The sequence below is a fragment of the Sander lucioperca genome, chromosome 7 (assembly GCF_008315115.2).
Source record: "Sander lucioperca isolate FBNREF2018 chromosome 7, SLUC_FBN_1.2, whole genome shotgun sequence".
In the NCBI taxonomy this organism is placed as follows: Eukaryota; Metazoa; Chordata; class Actinopteri; order Perciformes; family Percidae; genus Sander; species Sander lucioperca.
In genome coordinates, this window is record NC_050179.1 from 5,552,267 (window position 1) to 5,571,338 (window position 19,072).

At 41.1% G+C, this 19,072-nt stretch overlaps 1 protein-coding gene across 2 annotated transcripts in view; it reads left to right on the forward strand.

Annotated features, from left to right (window-relative positions):
• The window catches only part of ppm1h (protein phosphatase, Mg2+/Mn2+ dependent, 1H), a 44,744-nt gene extending 25,672 nt beyond the window's left edge, over window positions 1-19,072 (forward strand). For both annotated transcript variants that reach the window (XM_031282772.2, XM_031282773.2), the window contains 7 exons: window positions 4,724-4,836; window positions 5,372-5,456; window positions 5,681-5,799; window positions 10,821-10,884; window positions 13,030-13,137; window positions 16,726-16,877; window positions 17,242-19,072. In XM_031282772.2, the coding sequence (XP_031138632.1) occupies window positions 4,724-4,836; window positions 5,372-5,456; window positions 5,681-5,799; window positions 10,821-10,884; window positions 13,030-13,137; window positions 16,726-16,877; window positions 17,242-17,389 (789 nt within the window). In that variant the 3' untranslated portion in view covers window positions 17,390-19,072. The remainder of the gene's footprint in view (window positions 1-4,723; window positions 4,837-5,371; window positions 5,457-5,680; window positions 5,800-10,820; window positions 10,885-13,029; window positions 13,138-16,725; window positions 16,878-17,241) is intronic.

Here is a 19,072-nt window from a genome sequence, read left to right on the forward strand (position 1 = left end):
ATTTGAAAAATGGGTCATTTTAAACCTTGTTAATATTGATGACAATGTGTTCAAACGGATAATTTAGCCCTCAAAAGTAGAATGGTGTGTTGCTTCGTTTTGGACTTTCATATTAACAGCAAGAATTCAGTCTCATTACAACCAAATGTAGAAAGGGGTTATTATGCTTTAACAATTAACAGGTGAACCAGAAGCATACAGGGGAAACTCAAAAAATTAGAATATTGTGCAAAAGTTCATTTATTTCAGTAATTCAACTTAAAAGGTTAAACTAATTATATAGACTTATTACATGCAAAGCGAGATATTTCAAGCCTGTATTTGTTATAATTTTGATGACTATGGCTTACAGTTTATGAAAACCCTCAGAAAATTTGAATATTGTGAAAAAGTGTCCCACTCTAATCAGCTAATTAATCCAAAACACCTGCAAAGGGTTCCTGAGCCTTTAAATGGTCTCTCAGTCTGGTTCAGTAGAACTCACAATCATGCGAGATGCTCCTCGGATATTACCTGCACAGTAACACACCTAATCTAAGTATTTCAAAAGGTCGCTACGTGATTACCGTTATATCCGAGGGTTGAAGTTGCATTTTAATGGGGCAGTGCAAGTTGCGGCTGTGGTTTAGCTGAAGCTAACGCAGCCTGAGCTTTCACGTTACAATATAAAAGGTGTTGACCGTTGACTTAGCTAGCACGCAAACAGTTCATTTACATGTCTACGAGCATGTTAGCAAACTACACCAAAAGACAAATACTGAGGAATATTGATAGAAAGCAGGGGAAACTAGTAGGCTACTTCCATACTTTTTAGCATTGGCTATTTAGCAACCTGCCTGCCATCAGATGTAGCTTCCGAGCTAGCTAGCAGCTAGCCCCAGAAGCTCATGAAAATAAGGCTTTCAACGGAGCAGTCTTACGTTATTTCCGAACCACTCTTTTCGATTTCAAAATCAGAAATCAAATGAACGAAAAAATACACGGGCCCAATTACAGTTCACTGTTGTTGCATGAAATGTCGTTTGTGTTTAGCTTACATCAGTTTCTGTCATCTAATGTGAAACAAGAGGATATCAGCTTTGCTACCGTCTTGGTCCGTTCGAGTGTATGGGGAGACGACGTAGGCAAAAAAAAAAAAAAAGACTGACTTGGATGTGGGTGGGGCTTTATGTCAAGCCCCGCCTTCCCGCAGACTGCAGCGAGATGCTCCTCGGCTCGACACACAAATGCCTTTTTTTAAACAGGGAATGATCTACAACCAATCAGATATCTCCCTTGTTTTAGCCAATCACAAGAACGCACCCCACGTGGGGGATTGTTTACTTATAAGCCAATCACATGAACGCGTCATTCTCGTAGTTATTCACGTAATGTTTTGCTCAACTTTAGGAGCTCCACACAGCTCGGCTCGGGGCTCCGCGGAGCTCCGGAGCTGGCTGGCTGCCAGCTGCCGGCATAACTTTCGTATATTTACAGTTTGAATTTCGTCACGTCATTTATAAAATAGCTACCCCAAGGTCTTATAAAGCTAACTATGGTGTCCAATTTCAGTTTAATGCATTTTTGTGAACATTAGGGGTCTCCTTAGGAGGAGCTGCTAGCTAGGCTAGCTATGTGTGTCATTTAATCCTATGGGAAAGATCGTTGCTACACTTTCGGCATAATTTTCGTATATTTACAGTTTGAATGTCGTTATGCCACTTATAGAACATCTACCCCAATGTCTTATAAAGCTAACTATGGTGTCCGATTTCAATGTAATGCTTTTTTGGTGAACATTAGGGGTTTCGTTTCAGAGGTCTAAGAGGAGGCTAGCTAGCTCTCATTGATAGAGCTCCATCCAGCCGCAGGCTCTATCAATGAGAATCGCGGACAAGAGGCTATTTCCATGATCGTTTGTTTAAATAACAACACACATATCCATTATAAGATTAACTGGAACCTGTGGTAAGAGATTGCGGGCGTAACAAGCTCGCTGACCGCGCTCTCACTCACACACAGCGGCCATTTAGCAGGAAGAGGGGAGCTGCAGGCCCTGGAGCTCTGTCAGGGCAGCGGCGTTTGGTAGTCCATTAACCCAAAAAATGGTGACTTTGCACGGGTATGGAGTACCGTGGGCTGCCAGCCGTGACGGAGCTCCATATACCTCCCAGCAGGCCGGGGTCTGTGAAGGGCGGCGAGGCAGCAACACAGGCAGCACCGGCCGCTGAACTCCCGACACACAGTCGGACAAAATTTGCAATTAGCCATCAATTTTCGTAAAACGGCCCATATTTGACCTCTACATAGTTGATTTCTCGCCTAAAATGTTGTCAGAAGTGAATTTAATGATGAATAAGATGGTGAAAATTGTTAAAAATGTCCCGTTGTTGCTCTGTCTGCAAGGTCCGAGTTGGCAGTGGGCGTGACTTATAAGTTCGACCAATCAAGTACACCTTGACAGACTAGTCTTTCTCTATCACTCTGAATCCCCCACGTGGGGTGCGTTCTTGTGATTGGCTAAAACAAGGGAGATATCTGATTGGTTGCAGAACATTCCCTGTTTAAAAAAAGGCATTTGTGTGTCGAGCCAAGACAGGGGAGTCTCAAAATTCACACACAAATGCAGTGAAGTTCACAGACCGCAAGCAATTTGTAAATCAAGATATATTTGTGTGTGCATCAGAAAAACATTTCTGAATCTTGTCCTGTGCATTTCTGAATCTTGTGTGCATTTGTAAATGTTGTTTGCATTTCTGAATTTAGTGTGCATTTGTGTATCCTGTGTGTGTATTTATGAATCATGTGAGTGCATGTATGAATCCTGTGTGTGCATATGTGAATGTATTGTGTGCATTTATCTTTATTGAGACTCTTTTAGCTCCATAGGAGTGCAGGTGTTCAGAAACACGATAATTCTGTCTCATACACACAATCACATGAACGTAATGAAGGTGATGATTGCTTTTTATGCACACACATATGCAGAACTCTCTGCACGCACTTGCACTCTGATTCACACACACATTTGTCTTTTCTGCCAGACACAAACGCAAGCATATTTATGCACACATACACTACAAACCACTGCTGTCTCCTGTCAGAAAAATACAGACACTGTACACGAACACACACATTCACACAGTTGTAACAAAGCCCGTCTACGGAAAGCCGTTCCACTCCCTATTAAGCCCCATTGTACCTACTTTGGTTGCAGTTCCACCAGAGTTCCACTGGGGGTGATCACGGTCCAGTGCTAAATGAATGGGACCCTATGGAGCTAGACGGCTAAATTTGTCTCTTTCGCCCGATTGTCGATGAGAAATCTCAGATTTGATTGTAGTTTTTGCAAGTTCAACATGGATTATAGGTCGAAAGTTGAATGAACGAGTACTTATGCCCTTTCGATTTGTTACAGGTTGAGTCGTTGTTGCCCATAACACGCTAGCATTCTGCTAATGAATGCTGATTGGTCAGTGAAGGACTGATTACGATCGGAGATCCCGCTTGACGGCATCTGAAGCAGAACCAGAATGTCAGAGTGAATATTTCGGCGTGGTCTTTAAAACATGAGCAAACCTCTTTCTAGCACGTGTATTAACAGGGAGAGTCTAACCTGTCAGCTGTGTTGTCGATGCCTCGAGAGAAAAAAGGAAGCGACTCAAAGCTTGCCGTAAAGCAGTATCTCTGGCCGTATATGTGTATGACGTCATTGACATTTTAAAAGGCTTTTTAGAACAAAAAAGCCACTTTAAAAAAATCTAACACCCAGCAGTGTGTATTTTCTTAGCCTCCCCTTTCAAATGCAACATTCAAATTACTAGACAAAAAATTATATCCTGAGAAAAGTGGATTTTGAGGGGTATAGCTCCATAGAGTCCCATTCATTCTGCACTGGCCTGTGAGCGCCCCCTATATGGAACTCTGGTGGAACTGCAACCAGTTCAGAAGCCGGAAGTAACGAGAGAGTGGAACTTCTTCCCATATTAGAAATTCTTTGGTTGTAATCAGATGGAGGTAGTCAGAAGCGGAGCAGAAGGCGATGAGCTTTAGTTGGGGTAACATTCCTCATGGGAAAACATGTTAGGGATGGCCTTGCTGCAAATGTGTTTGCCAACATTTTTCATCCAACTCAATCTGTTGATAGTGATGGAGGGTTACAAAGAAGGCACCATAGGGATCATCCATTTTCCCGGGATAACTTCCTGCTTTTGTTTTGCCATTAAAGGCCCCTCGGGAGCAGTTAACAGCAGACGAACAGTAGCAACGGAGAGCATAAAGGGGTTAAACCAAGTGTGAGCAGCTTGGTTCAAATTTATGTTAGCATTTTGATTAATTCGCTGACAGGTTAATTATTCATCTAATTAATGAACTGATAGCATGGGTTTTTTCAAAGAACTTTTTTTTTGGTTTAATTAGCAGCAAATTAATCTGGGCTAATTAACTGGTGTAATAACCAGCGGTCCCTCCAAACTTTCTCTCCTATCCTTTTGGTTTCCATTCTGTTTTATTGCTCCTTGACTTATGGCCCTGTTGATGAATTAATTCATTATGGTGCTATAATTAATAATAGCATCATGGTGGGTTCTAAGTACCAGGGCATTATTTTACTCAGTATCAGGTTTTTGCGTGATAGGAAAAAGTTTTTGAAGGCTGTGATGATTAGAATCATGATTATGTGTAGTGGATAGGTCTGAATTATGTGCTCTCATCAGAGTATTCATTTGTGTGTGTTTGTATTTAGGATGTGCAGATAGAGAAGGAGAAGGCAGTCTACAACATCTCAGGTGGCTGCACTGCTCTGGTGGTTGTCTATTTGCTTGGGAAGCTCTACGTTGGGAACGCTGGGGACAGCAGGTGAGATACACATACTCTTATGTAGGGCTGAACGATTTAGGGCAAAAAAATCTTAAGTGCAATTTTCCTGCCAGATATTGCGATTACGATTCGATTTGTAAAAATGTTTTTGCTACATATTGCACCCTCTACAATCATGTTAAATATAGTAATAAAAAATAAATGAAAGATCCACTGAAAATAGGACATTTCTGTAAACAATCTGTAATATGTAACATTATTTCTGCATTTATCTTATGAAACAACATTAAATATAATAATATAAAGGGGAATAAAAATGCAAACGTTACACCAAAGCATTCAACAAAATATTTAACATTCGATTAATTGCGGTCTTCACGATTAGCTTATCGCCTTCTTTCAAATTGCGATTTCGATTTGAAAACGATTAATCGTTCAGCCCTGCTCCTGTGCACAAAAAGCGTACCTTTGCAGTGACGCACACGCTCACCTTCTCGTGCCCCACAGCCAGCAGGAGCAACAGTGTTCCAGCTTACATAAACACAGTTTTGTTTTGTCTGCTCCTCTCCCTCAGGGCTATCATTATCCGGGCAGGGGAAGTCGTCCCCATGTCAGCAGAGTTCACACCAGAGTCAGAGAGACAGCGACTGCAGTTCTTGGTAAGAAAGAACCTTTCTCGGCTCCTTTCTAGCAAGCACAGCTGTCAGATATTAGCAGAGCTAACCTCCCCTCCCGTTGAGACATCGGCTATGCTTAGCTCTGTCTCTCTTACACTGCCTGCTCTCTTTGCCAGCTTAATAGACTATGGAATTGTTTTTCCTATCCCCTGGGTATGTCAATCTTCTTCTTTTTTATGTTTTTTTTTTCTCTTTTCATATCAAAGGCCTACATGCAGCCCCACTTATTAGGAAACGAGTTTACACATCTGGAATTCCCGAGGAGAGTCCAGAGAAAGGAAGTGGGGAAGAGGATGCTGTACCGTGACTTCACCATGTCGGGATGGTGGGTTGACTAATTTATTGATTTTTGACTGATTGAATCAATATTTTAATGTCAAATGCAATGCATGTTACACAGCATGCAAACTGTGAGGATACCACAGTTTTGTTCCCCAATTTTGCTGATTCAATATGTGTGTCAGTAAGTTTCTCCTCTGCCTTCCTGATAATTTATTTAACACATTTGTTTAAATACTGTTCACTTATTTACATCTTTAACTGTGTATCTGGTCAGATCCATTCATGAGCCCTCTGAGAGAAATTTATGTCAAAATAATTTCTGCTTCCTAGCCTCGTATAATTATGCCTTGCCGAAACAATTACTTGGAGACATTATCTACGTTTGAGTGATTTCCTATGATGTACCCCTTATAAAAAAATATTCATATATATATATGTATATATATATACATATATATAGTCATATATAGTCATTCAAACTTTCCCTGTCTGAAGAAGGCCAGAAGGTGGCCTTGACATTTCTGCTTCTGTGTGTGTGAGAGCAAGGTAAGAAGGAATATGTGGGCAAAACAAGGACAGCTCTTTATCTTACTGTGGAGAGAGAGGTAAAAAAGGTCAAAGAGATTGAGGAAAATCGTGTGAGAAGGAAGAAAAGAGAGTAAATAATGACTGAGATACAGATGGAAATGTGAAAGGGAGAGAAAATATAGAGGAGAAAAAAGGAGAGGAGACCAGGGAATCGAAAACACAAAAACTGAGTGAGGGAAAGATAACATGCAGCTCCAAGGGTACACTGCATTGTTTCTTTTAGGTAGCAAAGTGTCCAAGGACTTTAACCCTAAAGAAAGTTACAAACACTGCTACTAAGGTGAAATGCCAATCGGCAGCATTCTCACCAATCAAAGAGGTTTAGCAGTCAGCAGTGTGAGTTTAAAGCAAACAAAGTGTGCCCAAATTCTAAGTGAACTGTAGAAAAGACAGTGTGTCAAAGACAAGAGTGTTTCATAATAAGGACACATGGGCCAAGCACACCTAACTCCTGTGTAGCAGCTTTTGCCAGTGCGTAAAAGTTCTGTATTCAAATCTTTACTTACAGTAAGTAAAGATTTACATATAGTTCTGAGGTACTTGGACTTCAGTATTCAGATTCCATGCTACTTCTGCTCCACTACATATCACAATGAAATATCGTACTTTTTACTCCACTACATTTATTTGACAGTTATAGTAAGTAATTACTTTGCAGATTAAGATTTCATAACCTAAAATGACCATGTACAATATGATGCATTGTTACAGTCAATAAGCAACAGTATATAAAGTAACTAAAATTAGCACCACCTTTTAACATTAAAATAATGCTTACACATTGAGTCCGTAATAATCATCAAATATATTATAATACACTGAAGTGGGCCTTCTTCCTGAATAATGAATTGCAGTGGATTAGAAATATAAAGTAGCATTGAAGAGAAATACTCAAGTAAAGTACAAGTACCTCAGAATTGTACTTAAACACAGTACTTGAGAACCTGCACTTGCGTACGTACTACCACTGGTTTTTGCTCTTGTTATTAAGTTATTTAAATATTGAAGTTCTTTGTTCTTGAAGTGTTTTAATTATGTCTACCCCCTGTAGAACATGTGTTGTTCATATGTATATGCACTTATGCATATATGAGTAGGTGCAGGTGACTGAGGAGAAATTGTGTTTCTTCCGTGCAGTCGTGTTTTGTGGCGCCGCTCGGTTCAGCAAATGTAGGTCAGTCAGCCTCTGTGTTTCTTATTGGGCCCAGAACTCTCCGCCTGTCGTCTGCCTGCTTACTGTCTCAGAAGCGCAGACGGCCTGTGATGTATTTTTAATCAGGTTCTACCCATAAACCAGCTCTGCTTGTTTCATCCAGACTAAGTCTGGGTCTTAAATTAGGACCCTGTCAGCCAGCATGGCTGATTGCTCTGATGTGCGTGACTTAAATGTGTCATTTTGTATAGGTGCAGTTCAGACACTCTATAGGTACAGAGGATTTTTTTTATGTCTCTGCAGCATTCTGTCTGTACATGTACACTCTCCTGTCTGTGTGTAGCCAGAGTGCCTACATGCTGCGCGTGTGTGTGGGTGTACACTGGCATCCTATTCACTCAAAGGCATCCATGATCAAGGCCACACTCTAATGAAGGCATACAGGCCTGCAGCCCACCTCTCTCTGTCTTCCTCCCTCGCTTTCTGAACCTCCCCCTCCCTCGGCCAGTTGGATACTTTGGCGTTGCAAACTGTAATGGTGGCCGTTGTCCAGGATGGCAGGCGGTTTTGTTTGCGAGACGTCCCAGAGTGATGAATGTTAAGCGGTCGGCCGTGTCCAACGTGATCCAAACACTGAGGCAAAACACAGCCAGCCAGGCGGAGGGAAGGTGGGGAAGAGGGTGGGGGCGCTGGAGAGGACAGAGAGGGGGGGGGGGAGAACAAATGTGAAGGAAATTGCTTAAAAGACAGAGAGAAATGTTAGCTTCAAAGATAGAAATAGAGATAAAAGAGTTGAGGAAAATGCTAGGAAGAGAAATGTTGGTCAAAAGATGGTGTGTAGGCCACATAGGAGGGCAATGATAAATGCCAATGAACGGCGCTCAAGCTGTCTCCCTTAAATGCCCACGCCCACCAGGGTGTCTGTTCTCCTGATCCTACAGAGAAAGAATGTGAGAGGAGAGAGACTAACACACACCTTCATCACTGTCATACATTTTTACACCCTCTCCTGCTCCTCCATCTCTTCTTCTCTTCTTCCCTTCTTGTTGCACTATGCCTTTGTAACAATATGACTGATGCCTATAGATTACATTTGGAGAGTTTTTGGGTCACTGCCATTAACTCTGGCCTTGATTTGCTCCTGAAAGCACCACTCAATCTATGGAAAAGCCCATCAAGGTTGGCCAAAAAGTTTATTTGAACCCAACTGTCAATTGCACCAATTTGAGTGACTCATCCGGTGCTGAAACAGGCCTGGCACAGTGTCACCTTAAAGTGTGTGTGTGTGTGTGTGTGTGTGTGTGTGTGTGTGTGTGTGTGGCATATATATAAAAAAGTGTGCCAATAAGGATGCTGATCAAACACACCTAATGTTTCTCTGTCACCCCTCTTTGCACCGAGCAGAGATGACATCACTCCTCTCCTGCCCGTCTCTCCTCACCTGCAGAGAGGATGATACAACCCCCCTCCTTCCCTGCATCCCTCTCTTCCTCTCCCCTCCCCCATTCACTCTCTCTGTCGGTCACACTCTGCAACGTATCAGGCAGCCAAACAGGCCTTGAATGTGAAAGCGCTCAGTGTTGTGGTCAAACAGTACAGCCCTTGAGCAACTCTCCTCGCTGTTTTTGGACTCTGTGTCCCAGATCGGGAAGCAGGTATCATAACAGGATTAATGTGTATCTCTCTCTTTCTGTCACACACTCATTATCTCAAGTCTGACAGAATGGATTGGCTGTAAACACAAGTCTCCGAAGGAAGACTGTCCCAGACAGCAGACACTGAGGATTTCATCCAAGACATCTTTGAAATAATGACATAAAGAGTATGTCCCATTGTAGTAGTATTTTTAAGAAAACTAACACTTGAAGGTGAAATACTCAAATGAAAGAAATTTGAAGTGACTTGGCAGCAGAAATGGTATTTCCCTTTAATAAATAGAGAGGGTGAGACTTGCCCCAGTTTAATTAGTGCCACTTTTAATGCTCAGTTTAAGTTTTACATCATCAAACTGCTGTTTTAGAGGTTTTTCCACACCATGAATATTGCAAACATTAGTGAGGAAACTCTTCTACAGGCGTTACAGCTCACTGCTCCGAAGAGTCTCAGGCTGCAAACTGTATTTCTGTGTTTGTGGGCTGCGTTCGCTCTGATAGTCCTCGCTCTGCACACTGTTAAAAAAGTGCTGAGTGCAGCAGTATAGTGCTCGCCTAAGGTGGAAACATATGGTCTCTCTGAGTGGAACCAGCAGTAATGTAAAAGCCATCCTGGTCCCTGCTAATCTGCTTCGCAGCAGCTGAAATACATTGGATAAGGTGTGTGGGGCAGGCCTGGGTCGTTTAATATTTGCAAATCAACACTTTACGTTTGTTTTAAGCAGCTTTTCTAAAAAGCTGTTCTTTAAAAAAATATATATTTTTTAACATAAACATTCTAAAGTCACTTCAAACTATTTTTAATGAACATTTCTTCCTTCCTTACCTCCAGTCTAAAGCCTAAAATAAAGAATAACTGGTATTTCTAATTGGTATTTGATCCAGGTAAGGACGCCAGATTTTTCTTTTAGTAGCACCTGGTGTGGGTTTTGAATGGAAAACTTTGTCCTGGCATCTCTTCTGGAAATTGGCTCAAATCTGTAATGTTTCTGGTACTGTATAGTGAAACAGCTGTTCCTCTGAAGTAAAACTGTATACTAGTTATGAGCAAGAGTGCAGGGTTTCTTCACTGCTAGTTTCTGAGTTACAGAATAGAGGTGAAAAGTGTATCTTAAGACTTGGCATGAATACATGCAGTATTACAGAGTATTTTACCTTGTACTGCAGCGCTGTCTGGTCCCAGTCTGAAGAGGTATATTATTCATTAGTTGGGGAGGTTTTAGCACCGCTCTGAGAAAGGGGGAATGTAAACGTTGATACTCTTGCATCATTCAGCTGCTTTACGTCCAGACACACACACACACACACACACACACACACACACACTGCAAACTGCAGCAGACAGTCATACAAAACCAACAGCAAACCAAGAGTATCTCATGCATCCATAGACGTCTCTCTCTTTGTCGCTAGGGAGACTTTTACAAGATCAGTAGAGGGAGAAAAAAGGAGAGAAATATGCTAAGGCGCTGTGTCGTTCTCTGTGTGATGTCTGGGTGGATTTTCTTTCCTCCCGGTCCCTCTTTTCCCTCCTAGCATACTCTTTCTCTGTGTGCCAGTCGGCTCAGCAGCAGGGCCTGCAGGGGCACGGGGCGATGTATCTTTAGGGAACGTGTATGCTGCCTGCCATAAACCAGAAACCCATTAAAGTGTCCTCTCTCCTCTATGCAGGGCGTATAAAACCATTGAGGACGATGACCTAAAGTTTCCCCTGATCTATGGCGAAGGGAAGAAGGTAAGAAGTGCTTGGCGGCAGCTTGCTGACAGAATTACTCCCACGGCCTTGTGTGCCTCGCCTGTAATCAAAGCCCCCCCCCCCCCACACACACACACACACACACACACACACACACACACACACACACACACACACACCCCTGTCACTGTGTGGAGGAGCCAGCTAGTGGAAGGCATTCCTGGCCTCTTTTTCCACGATTCACATCCTGCACCAACCTATGGCACAGAAAATATCTCTGCTCTAATGGGATTTGTGCTTTTATGTCCCCAAGCAGGTAAAACGAAGTACTAAGACAGCTAGGAGCCACCCGTTGTGATGAAAGAAAGATGAAAAGTGTCCAAAACTGACATATGTTAATTGGAATATAACGCCGCTAAGACACTGACTTGCAGGAGAATCCTTTTAGTGTTTTGACACGCAACACAAAAGAAAAGGTCAAGCTCAGCACACTGTTCATGACATTTCCCTGAGTGATGCTGTACATGTGGTGGTGTGCAGCATTTAGTCCTTGTTGCATTGATAAGGTCAGAGAGGAAACATGATAGATCTGAATGTGTTCTCACTGTGGCGTTCTCCAGTTTTCTATTTAATACAGACGGAGAGTAGATTTATGTTTGACTGACAACTGGGGCAGATGTCAGCCCACAATCTCTGCCTGCAACCACATTCAGGTTTACCCCTGCACAGTTGGCCGTGCCCACGTCGCATCCTCTCCCTTTGAAGTGAGGCGTGGAGATGGATGGCTAGATAGAGTGAGGGGGCTTTGTGCAAGGGAGAGAAACGCCAGAGCACTTCAAAGCCCGCCGCGCAGCCTGCTGGGCCCCAACGCTCAACAATTAATCCCAGGATGTTTCCCCTTCTCCGCCGGAGGAGCTTTGCTGCCACTTTCAAACGCTCTCCCTTCTCTCTCCCTCTTTGTGCTGCATACTGATCCAGGTCCATTCCTAACAGGCCTCACTTGCCCTCGTACTCCTCTCCCCTGGCCTCATGTGCCGCCCTGTCTCATAAGCTGTACAGTAGATTCAATTAGCCCAGTTCCCCAGTCCTGTACCAGCAGCCTTTTTTAGAGGCGGCGGTGGCGACCAGTGCAGACAGTAGGAATCAAAAGGAGTTTCGCACAGCTTACAAATGAGTTCGATGGCGTCTGGGGCCTGGGGAATGATCATTAAGCACTCACATAACTGGAAGATGCTGACGATGAGCTTGTGTTTATTTGCCTAAATGCTGCTCATCCATCCAGATAAAGATTCCCAGTTGGAGTAGCCTGTATCCATCAGTGAAATGTCACGAGGGATGTGTCATGCAGGTTATTCTTTACAATTATGAGGAGGGATGAATGCAATAGACTAACAGATTGTTCACAGAAACCATATTGTATTTTAATGAACTAAGTCTTAACTTTATCAGGAGGGGCATATATATATATATATATATATATATATATATATATATATATATATATATATTACACAGATACACTTCAGGAACCTGCCTGATCCAAACATTAGCAGTTCATTAGAGCAGTTTGGGGTCATATGATGTACTCAGGAACACCTGCACAGTCAAAATGTTCTTCAACTACTTAAAACGCCCTACTGGACATATCAGACAGGTTACACAACTCTACTTCTATATAGACTTAACAGATCATTCCAGTTCATTAAAACGTGGGTCTTGGTACTGTAGTGTTGTGCGTCATTCCTACAGGTAATTATTAACATTACACTCACCAAGTTACTTGCTTAGACGTAGCAGTGCAGTGACATCACTAAGAAGAAGACAGACGGGGCAAGAAACGCAAGCAGTCACACGAGAAGACTCTTGCCATGCTGTACGAAGCACACACGTTTTGCTGTGCATTTCGGCTGCACTCACTAACAGGGTTCACTCCAGATAAAATGGTTTGACTGAAACTGTTGGTTTATCTACAGTAAGCATCTCTTGCCCCGTCTGTATTTATTGTAGCGATGGGATCATGTCCCCATAATCTCAGAATTCACTCTGGCAAGTGCGATGTTATCATAACCGATGAAGAAATGAGACCCGAGTTCTAATAAACTCAAAATATCCCTAAAGAGTTGGTTGTTGCTATGTTTGACTCAAACAGAGGTTGCGCTTTACATGCTTCCTGATCTTTTGCAGGCTCGTGTGTTGGCGACCATCGGGGTCACCAGAGGTCTCGGGGATCACAATCTCAAAGTGCACGACTCTAACATCTACATTAAGCCCTTCCTGTCCTGCTGCCCAGAGGTAGGATCCAATTTGACTGTTGTCCTTCATTATGTCCTCCTTCAGTGTGTACAGAGAAAGCACATTTACTCATTCACATTATCCTTTACACACAACTAAGAGTGTTGCTACTTCAAGTTTGACACAAGTTTCTAAGTAAAGACAAGCAAATTCTCCAACTGTCACTTCAATAAGTGATTTCCTACATGCCCACTATTTGAATTGAACAGTATCTATCTTCTAGACAACATACATTTTGCTTTGAAAAAAAGGTGGATAAACAAATAAAGGACACATACGTCTTGTGATGCATTTGGTGAAGAAATATGCTTCCTCTTCTCTGGATTTGATCCTGTTTGATTGTTTAATGTCCAAAAAGTCAAAGCTGTTAAAGTAAGGATAAGGGGACATGTTGTATTTTAAGGATTTCTGCTACCAATCTCAGTTGTTGGTTGTTGTTTGAAAAATACTAACCTGTATTATGGAAATGTAATTCACATTATCAATAGCAGTGTGCTAACAGTGTGGTGGACCTTTCCTTTTATGTTACCTCGACCTCCTGAAAAAACTAGGGCACAGAGTGTATACTGTAAATATACACAATATACACAAAATAAACAATGTAAAATGCCTTTAACAGTCCACACTGTGAACTAACGTGATCAACGTGCACATTAACATTCCCCACCAGCCTTGTTCTCAAATAGCTCCTATCCTTCCCAGTGTCTAATGCACATGATTGCAGTAGTCACGAAGCCCATGAATTTAATTTAATCAAATTTTTCTAATTTCTAATTTAATCTTTAATTCATTGCCCTTTGAGATCAGTCATATTAAATGCAGGCTCTTTTTTGATGTATTTCTTTTCAGATTTACTTTTCAGATGCTTGTACATTTGTATTCTTTCAGATAGAGTCCAAACACATTCTAAGTATTTGTAATAAAACATGTCAAACCTGAGCATTAGAGGTCCCGCTGGATGTTAAAAAAAAATAGACAATTATTATATAAAGAAATGTGTGGGAGAGTGACCTGCAGGGATTGTGAAAAACCCTTCTTGCAAACATGTCAAGTTAGAATTACTGATTGCTCTCAGGTAATAAATGAAAGTCCTAGAAATAAAAGCTAAACTTGACACTTGAGTCATCAGATCATCATGAGATCAAATATGGGCGTTCAGCGGTCAGAAACCAAACGCTCTGGTCATCACCCCTCCTCTAGGGAGTATGTTGCTGTTGAAATCTATATTTTGGAATTGATTCTAGGAACTGCCTCAGTCCTTTTCTGTCTTTCAAAGCTTGACTTAAATCACAAGGTTTACAACCACTTTTCAAAGTGTGCTCTTTTTAGCAGCAGCCTCAGCAGTAAGTTGGCGTGTCTGCTGTGACTAGGCAACTCCCTCACAGTAGCCAAGGAATTACTTGAAGCAACCAAAGTAAGGCAGTTTTTACCAAGTCCAAGGTCTCTAGGTATTATTATGCTTGCTTTTTCAGAATATGCTTTTGCACAGGCATAGTCATTTGAGAGATTGTGCCATACAAGAGTTGCCACAGTAACATTTCTCTTTGAATATCGTTGAAAGATTGAGGCCATCAATAACTTCTAGAAAAGATATATAGAGGAAGAAAAAAAGAAAATTCTTACATTTTTAAGGTATGTGGTGCTGAAGAAACACTTCTATATATGGATATAGCCGTTGAATTTGTAGTCATGCTAGCAGTGTGACCCTCGGGTAATGTCAGTCCACTACTTTGGTCCAGACTGAAATATTGATGATGAATCACATGGCAACTTACTAAAAAATCTCTTGGGTTTTGAGTGTGCTGTTGATTTACACTTTTCTTCCGCAATTCATTGCTAAAAGGTAATGGAAGAGCTGCTCACAGCTGGATAAAAGTAAAACTAATAGTGGATGGTTGTGAAACAGCGACAGTAACAAAAAATATAACTTAAAAAAAATTACTTTTTAAAGTTAAATTGGCAGTGTCTTTTTAAAGTCAGTTTATTTTGTTTTTATTATGATTATCTCATTTATTACAATAATAATAATTAATGTGAATATATATATATATATATATATATATATATATATATATATTAATCTTTAATTTATTTCCTATGCTCTCCCTTAGTTCACCACCCCCTCTCCCACCCACACGTGTCAAACTCAAGGCCTGCGGGCCGAACCCGGCCCCTCGCAGGTTTTTATCTGGCCCACATACCATCTTAGGTTCACAATAAATTTAAGCTAGTTGTGCGCCAAACCCGAAAAGACAGGAAACTGTTTTTCAAATTGTAATTACGCGACACTCAAAGCAGAATTTAGCAGATTTGCTGACTTTGACACTCAGAATTTCCCCCAGAAGCAGAGAGTTATTATATTTAGGCTATGAAACAGGTTGCTGTGAGTCAGCTGTGTGGTAGCCTGCTTTTAAAAACGTAATCTTTGTTTTGCTTGATTTGCTAAGGAACTTTTTTGCTGACTTCTGTAGGGCTTTAATGTCAACAAAAATGCGACAAAAGTATCAGAGAAAGCAAGAAAAATTACAAAAAATGTGACAAACAGCAAAAAAAAGCGACATTCAGTAATACAGTCAAAGATATTTGACTTTTCTCAATAAAAGTATGTCAATAAACTCTACATGTGTGGCCCTTGATGTGATTTTAATTTTCCAGGGTGGCCCTTAGTGAAAGTGAGTTTGACACCACTGCTATAAACTTTGTCCCAGACTTGACTGTGTAGACACATATATGCACGCACATCTACACACACAAGCACGCACATGCACACATGTATCTGGTTTCACTTGGTTAGTAAATCCTACAAAATACATAACACAACAAAAGTAGCTAATGTAGGCTATTCATATGATGTGACTACAAGGTTAGCAGTAGGGCTAACCCATAGACTGTCTAATATTAATGGACAGAGCATGTGTGACGTCACCCATTGGTTTGTGGAGATCTGCTATGAGTCGGCGAGTTTGCCGTTACGGGCGCAGCCATCCTTGTTGCGGATGTGACGATTTTAGACGAGAGGGAGGAGTGAGGGAGGAGCCACGTTACGTTACACACTTTCACTGGCAATCACATCATAGCCACGCCCTAAAACACCCCCTTGCTTTATCGCCGATTTTAAAATCAACGAGAGCATAATTCAAAAAATGAGCATCATTCTGAATTGCAGAAGACTTAAAACTAGCGATTGAGACCATAAACTCATTATGAAAATGTTTACTGAGGTAATAAATCAAGTGAGAAGTGGGTCACTTTCTCATAGACTTCTACAGAAACCGACCTCCTTCCGCATGTGTCGCCCCCTGCTGGAATTCAGATAGAATGCAGGTTTAAGGCACTTCGGCATTTCCAGCACTTTGCCGAACTGGATGCTTTGTCCATTAATATTATACAGTCTATGGGCTAACCACTTTGGAGTAATACATAAACACAAGTCGGAATAAGGGCTATTTTCCTGTTCTTCCCATTCTGCCATATACATGTAGCCATTTATGTGACATTTTCATAGGAAATTCAGTAACCGGGTTAAATGATTCCTAGAAACCATGCACTTCTCATCCCTTGCTCATTTTCCCCCCGTATCACCTCCAGGTCAAGGTTTACCCTTTGGCACAGTGCGAGCATGGAGCTGATGACGTTCTGGTGCTGGGAACCGACGGTCTGTGGGACGTCCTCTCTAACCAGGAAGTAGCTGAAGCAGTTACCTGTTTCCTGGCAAACTGTGACCCCGACGACCAGCACAGGCACGTTCACTCATCACACAGCTGCAGCCGCCAGTCAGGGCTGAACTTCCTCTCACCCCCGTCTTATTTGTAGAGGATGAACCTTTGTTATCTTGTTGTAATTATGCAAATTTCCAAACATTTAGATAAGTAATTTCTCTGATGTCAAGGAAAAGCTTGTAAGATTGTTAATGAAGCGCTCTGACACTTCTTCTCCTGTGAGCTTAATTTCCAAAATTCACCGCAATATTTTCAGATTTCTTTCCTGCAGGCAGATGTACTCAGTAAAAATAATGTGCGTAATTATCAGATTTGACCATTTGTCTGATTGTATATCACCGTGCTATGACTACACCTTAATCATGTATCACTTTTGTTATGTCAGGTACACAATGGCAGCTCAAGACCTCGTAATGAGAGCACGAGGGGTGCTGAAGGATCGAGGCTGGAGGATATCCAACGACAGATTAGGCTCTGGAGATGACATCTCTGTCTACATCATTCCCCTCATGTACGGCAACAAGCAAAACTAGCCAAGCTACGAAACAACAACCACTACCGAAACGTAATCCTGCTTTCTGCAATTCCCCTCATCCCTTGTACTCTTTTTAAAAGTGCTTTAGTGTGGATGTCCTCCTCTGCTGAGGGATCCAAGATGTCTCTGGTCAGAAATGGGATTTTTGTCCAGGCTGTTTCCCCCTTGGTCATCCTCAAACAGGATGATATCTTTTTGTCTGGTCCTTTTTTTATAGAAAAGAAATGTGAAAAGAGCTGTTGAAGAGAACTACTGATTTTTTTATTTGATTTTTTTTTTTATTTATTTTTTTTATCACAAGGAAGCCATCATGAACCTTGTTGTGGGGCAGTTCCTAAGGTTGAGAGCATAGCCTCTCATGAATGAGATGGTAATGTGCATCTCAGGATTGCAGTTACTAACTTAATGCACAATATTTATAAATGTGAAAATGTAAATACTCCCAAGGCGTAAAACATTTGATAAGTGTGTTTGGTTGAACACCTGTACAGTGTATAAAAAAATAAATAAAAAAAACTAACCTGAAGACTGATGTCCTGCATATAGTATGAATCATGCCTCCTCTGTTCCATGTAGAGCTTTTAAATTAGCCACGTTCAGTCGTCTGCAATTGGTAGTCTGCTGTCCAAAGAAACATTTGCAAGCCTTCTCTAGACAGTATTTCAGCTTGTTCTCCTGATGCTGAAGTTGCTATTTTTTATATTTGCACACCTTGCATTGCAAAACTGTACTCACTATTAAAGAAAACGATTTTCTTTGGAAATGAAGAAACACATCAATGTAGAATAGACTAACAGGAGAAGTTCCCTTCAAGATTTTGGTGTCAGCTACTCATGACCCTGCTCCCATCATAGTATTAAATAGCCCAGATTTAAGAAGAAAAAAACAAAGATGTCTTTCTGTTGTACTCTTTTGCCATCAGCCATCTACCTCATAATTTCTTTCTCCTTTTTATTGTATTACGCATAACACAAGTTGTCATTGTCCTTATTGAGTGGCAGTTTGCATGCTACAATAGGTGCATCATCGGTTACATTGTTCGTGATTTGCTCCTGTACCTGGAAGATTTAGAAAAAATGTTTTCAGAAAAGCACTGATGGAAAAAAAAAAAAAAAAAGCCTCACAGGAAACCGTGATCGCTATAGGGTTGTACCAAATATATATTTTTTATACATATGCTCAAAAAACCCTTTGTCATGAACTCATGTTTACCTTTCCTCAGTATTGTCCCCATTAAGATAAACCCGTCCTTATGAATAGCAGCTGCCACTGAAAAAGAATTGCTCTGATTTTTAATGTCTCAGAAAACGGAGTAAAATCACTGCAGACAATTAAATAGACAACACTTACCTTATGTGTCTACAATCAATATTGTTACCTAATCAGTGGGTTTCCACATTTTAGTTTGTTTAGTTTTCAGTTTCTACTAATTGTGTGCAAATATTGTATCATAACTGCTGTACTAGTGGCTGAAGCTGGTAAAACATGGAACAGAGTAACTTAATTTAAATGTAAAAATGTAAATAATGTTTTCAGTGGATACTTCTCTCCTTTCTTTTACTGTAAGTGATGTACGTCTTACTGTAAAAAGACGTACTTTCTACTGTTTTGGAAACAATGGAACAGTGTAAAAATGGTTTAAATGCTCACTTTTCTGCTCTATTAAAAAAATAACACACAA